The sequence below is a fragment of the Empidonax traillii genome, unplaced genomic scaffold, assembly GCF_003031625.1.
Source record: "Empidonax traillii isolate 1590-97213 ecotype Southwest subspecies unplaced genomic scaffold, ASM303162v1 scaffold83:size2986645, whole genome shotgun sequence".
In the NCBI taxonomy this organism is placed as follows: domain Eukaryota; kingdom Metazoa; phylum Chordata; class Aves; order Passeriformes; family Tyrannidae; genus Empidonax; species Empidonax traillii.
Genome location: NW_020955276.1, coordinates 614,567 through 622,613, shown reverse-complemented (window position 1 = coordinate 622,613; position 8,047 = coordinate 614,567). Strand labels below are relative to the sequence as shown.

General features: G+C 32.5%; 1 protein-coding gene across 2 annotated transcripts in view; it reads right to left on the bottom strand.

The window, feature by feature from the left end:
- KDM4C (lysine demethylase 4C) overlaps positions 1–8,047 on the bottom strand; it is a 240,246-nt gene that overhangs the window by 208,597 nt on the left and 23,602 nt on the right. The window contains exon 7 of one of the 2 annotated variants that reach the window (XM_027881062.1): positions 1,021–1,070. In XM_027881062.1, the coding sequence (XP_027736863.1) occupies positions 1,021–1,070 (50 nt within the window). Of the gene's footprint in view, positions 1–1,020; positions 1,071–5,939; positions 7,533–8,047 lie in introns of those variants that run through there. The other variant, XM_027881063.1, reaches the window with a different exon arrangement.

Here is an 8,047-nt window from a genome sequence, read left to right as displayed (position 1 = left end):
AAAAAAAAAAAAAAAAAAAAAAAAAAAAAAAAAAAAAAAAAAAAAAAAAAAAAAAAAAAAAAAAAAAAAAAAAAAAAAAAAAAAAAAAAAAAAGAAAGGAGTATGAAAACCAAAATGTACAAAAATTTTCAGAATTTGGTTATGATACACAATATCTATTAGGAAATTGCAATAGCATTCTTTATGTATTATGGTTAATAGCAAGCTAAAAACCTGGACTCCCAGGCCAAGAAACATCCCTAATTATTCCCATGTTCACAAGTTGCACTTTTTTTTTTAGAAACAAAAACAGAGGTGTAGTATCGAAAGTAAAGCAAAATTACTGCGGGAGAATTTTCCTATAGACTCATGATTGTTATCCTTTAAAACTAAAGTACAGGGCTACAACAGTAGCCCTGCTCCTTTTTCACAAATGTTCCCAACACCTCTGGAAGGCAAAACCCAGTACACACTTTAGCTAAAGGGGATTTATATATTCACTGGTCAGAAAGCTGGTAAAAAATAAGATTTACTGTTTGTACATTTTGTGTGCTTCCCCCTTTGCAGAGGTACTAACTAAGACTCCATCCTCTACCCAGTCATTAACTTTGATAAACCTTCTTGAGACTTGTCTGTCTTCAAATTTAGATATATTGAATTTGCTAATAAATTAGGATTCAAAAAGTTACTGAAGAAAAGAAGCTACAACAAGAAAGAGCAAGGGCACAGAGGAGACAAAGATACTAGCAATGAAAATCTAATGAACAACAAAATAGTAAGCCTCATTTTCATAAGTTGCACCAAGCTAAAAACGCCAGTACAAAATAAAAGTCTAAGGGAAGAAAAAAAAAACTATTCTATTTCTAAAGAATTCCTCAGAGCACTACAGAGTGTTCCTTGTTTGCAGTAACACCGTAGACAGATAAAAGTAACACAGCATTAAGTAATAAAACACAGTAGGTGAGACAAGGACAATGTTTTTTACTTTGTTGGATGTTTGTCCTTCAAACATCTTACATATGGAAATATTGAAAATACTACCTTGAGCCAGTCTTTCAAGCCGTTTTCCATGCTCTGGAGGAATAGCATACCTAAAATTCACATAAAGAAAAGGATGAAATGCTTAAAGACATAATTATCACAAAAGCCATCTCTCATGTATGATAAATACCTAAGAATACAGAAGTCAAAAATATTAAAGACTGAAAATTTGTATAGAAAAAAAAAATATACCAATATCTAAGTTAAAAATATGGAGGTAGGGTTTTGGGGTTTGATTTTGAGAAAAATATTAGCTTATTTCTATTTTAAACATTGCATTATGTAGTGCAAAAATGTTATAGTCACTATTTAAAGTCATGTACACATCGACAATGCTTCATATTATTAAACTACTCCAGTTAAAAAAGATACATATACTTTCATTTTCCAAATGGAACAAAACCACAAAAAATAAGTCCAATTTATACAAGTTTAATTTCTTTGAATTTTAGTATGCTTCAAAAGACACAAGGATTCAACAGAAAAATATGACTGTTTAATGTCTCTACTTTTGCCTATAGCCAGTGCTGTGGAATAAAAGGGCTACTTGCCAATGTAGAATCATTACAATTAAGAGTTTAGGATTATTAAAAAATAGACTTAAAAGAATTTTATATATCTTAGAACCCCTCTGTGCTTAGAATAAATTAATTTTTAAAAAATTCCACATGCTATCTGCAACAACCCAGTAACAGTACAAAAGAACTGGAATAAATCTCAAGTGATTTTTAGTGTTCACTGAAGACAAAAAACAGCAAACTTTTGAAAAGCTGTTTTCTTTCTACTTTTGTTTATTATTAACATATTTACTGCACTTCCTAGATATATGGTATGTTTTAAGTAGTATTACTGACTTTAGCTAATTTAATATATGATATAATAGGCTTTTGTTTCAGTTTAATATTGCAATAGCATTAGATTGATTCTTCTCTATAAAAAAATATGTTTAAGAAAAGAAAATGTATATTCAGCTGTAGAACATAGTCCAAATCCACATTGTTAAACTAAGTCAACATAGAGCTTTTTTCTCCTACTACACTGTGAACACATTTCATTCATCTCCCCTGACTCAGACTCGGTCAAGCAAGTGAATGACCTAGGGCCCTCATTTTGCACAAGAAATAAGCATCTCCCTACCTCAAGCTCTGTTTTGCACACACAATACAATTCTACAATTTTACTCTATTGTAACTGAAACAGTTGCATGGAAAGAAAACCACTAGAGGAGTCAGTGCTCTGTAAGTTGAACCATAGCAAAACACATGCCTACTGGCAACCCTGTTCAAAGGTATTAAACAGAGAGGCTTTCAGCTTGACTATGTTCAACGTTTGCAGTTTTAATCAGAATTTCACTGTCTTAGGAAAATGTATTTTGTTTCTCTCCATTTGTATTTCTAAAGTGCCTGTGGCTGTTCTCCAGTCTGTATTACACACACATCAGTGTATCCATACTAATCTGAACTATATGTTTGCCATCTTTCACACTCCAACAGAGAAAGAAGGTATGTTTAGAATTATTCACTGTAGTGTATGCCATTAAATACACAACACCATGAAGTAAAAAAACATGAACAGACAGTGTTTATGTCTAAAAAAAAATTATAGAACTGAATACTGTGCTTTGCTTTCCTTGACTTTAACTGGATTGGTATTCTTCCTAAAAAGTTTCTCCTGCAAAGGTATGTTACTACAATTTAGTGATAATATGTAGCCACATACCTCCATTTGTACACGTAAGTACTTGTCAGTATTACAAAAATGCAAAACTGAATAACTGAGCTCTCAAAAAGTCTCTTGGAAAGATAAGATTTAACTTGACTATGCTATCTATTTACATAATCTACAGTTACAAAGCAATACAATACATTCAGTGCAAGTTGGTGTTTCTCATAGTCTTCATTTGAGGTCTGTGGTAATATCTACTCCTCAATCCTTTACCTCTTCCCACTGTTGCTATTGGTTGTTGCTCACAGCTAAGACAAGGACTAATAAATGGAGACAGACCACCTTTGCACTTTCACACATGAGGAGTCCCAAAGTCAGTCTTGAGACACTTTGGGATTGGTTCCTAAGAGAATTTATTAGAAAACTGAGTGACATGAATCTTGCTGGATTCCTGGTCGACTGTACATTAAACAAAAAACTCCCAAACTCAAGTTTGAAGACCAAGTCAGAGGAAAAAGTATTCACTTTTAGTCTCAACAGCTACCTTATATGAGAATTTGAGCAGATAAAAGCTTACGGAAAAATATTTTTTGTCATTTTTGTGTCCATCTTTCTTTTAGCTACATTTGTTTGACTTCTCATATCTTAAGGCCTAGCCTAACCCACTTTAAAGCAAATGTAATGGACATTAAAAGGTAAATAACTAAGAGATAGAAAGAGCTTTTATTGGATAACAAGTGAAGAAACAGACAAAAAGGCAAGAAAACACAAGAAGGGAAATGTTGATGCTAACTATAATTTTATTAGTTCAGGAAGAAACTCTTGTTAAATATTATGAAAAGACAGATAGAAGCTGAAGAGTTGCTGTTCATTGCTAGTCATACTACAAGGACAGAAAAAATACCGTACGTGTATTTGTCGAGTATTGTTCAAAAAGATCTTCCGAAATACATATTAGTTTAGTAAATCAAAGCTATTGGTGACAAGATAACCACAAATAAGAAATAAATATTAAATCTAAGCCATTAACTTTTAATTGTTAAACATTTATGTATATGTTTTCAAGAGTAATGTTTCTAAACGATTTCTCAGTATGCTTTAAATAATCACACCAAAAACAACAAATCATTGCTTTATTGTGCAAAAACTACTCAGCCAACCAAGATGGTCATCACACCAGAAGCCACTTGTATTCACCCAATCATTCTCGTGTCAGTGACCAGTGACAATGAGAAACAATTTGGGTTCTGTTTTTCGTAAACCAGGTGCACACACAGGTAATAATTAACAGCATCAGCCGCAAGCAAACTTAGCATGATGTTAAATACTTCAACAAACTGCTAAGTCCATCTTATATACTGACAGGGTAATACCACCTGACTTTTCCTGCATTTGTAGTTTTTTTTCCACAGGGGAAAAACAAAACAAACAAAACCTCTCTTTTCTTCTAATCCCTCAGCAAAGTTCCTCCTCTTTCTGGAGAACTGCAACTATGCTCAGTTTCAAGCACAATAACCTTTTCAGGCTGCTGACTAATCACTACACTGTTTCATTATAGCTTCCTTTTTACAATCAGAGTCCTTATTTGACTACTGTCATCTCTGTGACTCACAATATTCTTATTTGTAACTTTTGTGACAATTTGCAGCAAGAAGTGTAACTAATCCTCACCTCTTCTACTTTGAGCATAAATGTCCCTCCACCTCCCATTATTCCTATTTCTCACACTAAAGGTTTGGATTTTTCTGTAATTTTCTGAGTTTGTTTTGTTTCCCAGGTATAGAATCTAACTAGGAAACATGTCACTTCTGTCAACAGAATGCACAACTTGTGCTGAACTTAGAATCACCTGTCCAGATTTTAACTAGTTTTTGTCAGCAGCTGCTGATCACGCTGAAAGTCCTGTTAATCCTACCCAGAAGACCCTGTAAGGACCTAGCTGAGTCTCTTTGAATCCATTTACTCTAGTGCCATGTTTGTTCTCAAATTATACAATGTTAGCATCAGTCTGAATATGCTTTTCCTTCTTCACCTTTTTTGTCTGTAATTTTGTCTATTACTAATATCAGAACACCACCCATTTTTTTCCCATCATACTTAGAATCCCATTTCTTTCTGTTCTGCTACTGGGATGCAAAATCTGAAATAAAATCACATTTTAAAGACTTCCACACCCTTTACCATGTAACTAACTATCCTGATTTTTCCACTTCATGAGAAGATGTTGGTACACATTCTACATTGGCAAATCCATGAAAGCAGATTAGTCAGCACAATCAAGAGGGACAGTAATGTTGCTCATGGTACAAATTCTAGGCAACCTGGATATCAGTTTTCTCACTATCCTATACCTACTGAAATCATGAGAACTCCTGAACCTAAATCTCTACTTTATTCTGAATGTCACCACAGAACCATTTCCTCTTACATCCTAAGTAAATTGTGGGGCACAGTCTAACTCTCCTAATCTATCTAATTTTGGCTGTCTAAGCATTCTCTCTTCAACAATCTGGTCTCTTCTTCTTGACATCGCTACAAAGATGGAATCATCTTCTCTTTCTGTAGTATATATCCTCATTTACTTTATGACTGACCAGCCCTGCAAGGCATTTTGTTGTTTATGAAATACCTTGCTAAACAGGAGGGGTTTTTACCATAACATATTGTGTCTTATCATTTCCAGTCTTTGGAAAGGCCACAGTGAAGACCAGACGAGATGCCACAGAAAAGGTACAAACTGATACATAAATTATTGTTTGTATTATACTACAAATTTATACTATGCCACTCTCAGTGCTAAGTAAAAAACTCTGGTTCTTCATGAAGAAAAGATTTCAAATCTCCACCCTCAGACATAAAAGGTGGAAAAAAATAAGCACAATTTTTTAAAATTTTACTTTCTAAAGTAAAATAATATATTTTCTGCACATCTTTACTACTCTTCTTTAAAACAAAATTTTTTTAAAAATAAGTTAGTCCAATTAGTATTATATTTTAAATACCCACACTACTATGAAAATAATTAATTTATGCCTGTTTAAGAAATACTTCCACATATTCATTATTAATACTCTTAAAGAAGATTTGTGTCATTTTAACACTTAAAAAAATTTAGTACCATTTTTTCGTGAGGTAATTGGCACAAAGAGTAAGCCTTGCTTTCAGATACTTCATAAACCCAGAATTACTTTTTTAAAAATATATTTTATTCAGATTTTTTTAATTCAAAAATTTGTAAGGTAAATTGAAGCATTATCTATATTTTAACCAAGGGTACCGTATACATACTACTAGTCTAACATTTGAACTAATAACAAAATTCTGCTCTATGCTAGGCATGAATTTCCCAAAGTTGAACAGTTTAACATTACAAAATTCCTCAAATTAGTGCACAAAACAAAAATAAATTCTCTTTAGTAAGGGCCAATACCCTCAAAACAAAAATTACAACAGCAGAAAATATTTAACAACAAATGACAGAATGAAGACATTTTTAATACTAATAAACAGTTCACAGATACCATTACATAAAACATCGTATCAAGAAAGAACTGAATTAATAAAGTAGATCATCAATAACACCAGTAGTTCATCTTCCTACTAAGACCTTTTCTAAGAAACTGTGATGTAAAATGAGGTACCATCTTCAAGATTTTTCAACTCGGAAAAAAAATACAAAAGGAGAATTGCAGTAAAAATTCTGCCTAATGGCAATTTTAATTGTCTCTATTCTACTTTTCAGTAAATCTTTCCTCAACCTATTTCCCTCTCTTCTGCCCTCATAATAATCTGTTTCAGAGCTTTAACGTTCTTTTCTCTCCTTCAATTTTCACTCTGTAGCACTATTTTAAAAGTTAAAGAATCTATAAAACATATGTATTACACAAATATATACATAAACACAAAAACAGTCCTAGCCCTGATTTTGCAAGTGTTTATCAGACACACTTTTCCCTTGTGTTTCATGTGAGGCAGTCAATGAAGGAATCAGTATACATAAAACTTCAGATTTCTTTGCGTACCTCTTGGAAGTGCAGAGTATAAGCAATGAAAGTTAATGTATACCTAAACAGTGAAGAAAGCTTCAATTCCATAAAGACTGCCATAGCAGTTAGATTTAGCTGCTACCCACAAGTTCTCTTTGTGGTTCTCAGAGAGAAGTGGTTGTCCTTTCTCAATGCAGAGAACGTACACTGCATATTAGTTCTCCGTAGGACCAGTGTGGCTGTCTTGAAGAACACCATGTACCTTTTAAAACTAGAAAGTATGTATTACTACTGTACATGTCAACTTACTTGGTTTTACTAAGTAAATTTGTCAAATCAGTTCAAATTTAGGAGTAGACAAGATCTTTACGTATCCTAAGATTCGGCTCACGCTCAACTTTCTTGAACAAAACATTGTACTAATATCACATTTACACAAGACACATTTTACTGATATATGAAGCTTTAGCATAAATTACTGCAGGATTCCTAAAGTAAAGGCACAAGTGTAAATCAGATCTTTCGTTATCTTTCATTCAATTTTTTTATAGTGCTGCATTTCCTAAAAATATGGGCCAATGTGGCCCAGAAAATTAATTTCTATCCTCTGTTATTTTTTCAAAAGACGAAAAGGTCAGTGTTTAATGACTTTGTTCATTCATTATGTAAACAATTACCTATAAACTAGAAAAGCATTTATCCAATTATCAACTCACACCTCCTTCAAAATACTTGAAGAAGAGAAGATTTCCTATCTTCTTTCCATTATGCCTAAGGACTTTAGGGTTTAAGTAAATGTCTCTACTCTTGGAATTTCGCAATATGTAGTGAGATTTTCTTCAAATAGCACTTTTTAAATTCCTAAGAAGCAAAAAAAAAAAAAATTGGGCAATCATTGTATTAGTTAGAAGTGTCCTATCATGTCAGAACATTTTAAAATCATCTATCTTTACACTAATTTTTATCAAAAATATTGATCTTACGGCTAACACTTTCTTAGTGTGGCTAATTTTATAAAAGTAGTAATTTCATATTTATCAATTTAAAAATCGATCTGCATTTTACCACAACAGGTTGTATACCTTCTCTGCCTTTACTCAAGAGACGCACTGTAAAATCAGGTAAACTTAAAGCAATTACCTAAGAAGCAGCATCTGACAACCCTCAGAGTATAAATACATAATGTTACATAGGTATTTTTATTTTGTATGAATATAAAAATAATAAATAATGGTTTATGGAATTACCAGCTACAAATTTTCCACCCAAGTTTGGATGACTAGAAGCCCCCAGAACTGAACTAAGCATAATATATCCTATCTTTCTAATGATTTTATGTTCTCTTCACAGGTATTTTGGGAGAAAAAAAGAGATCT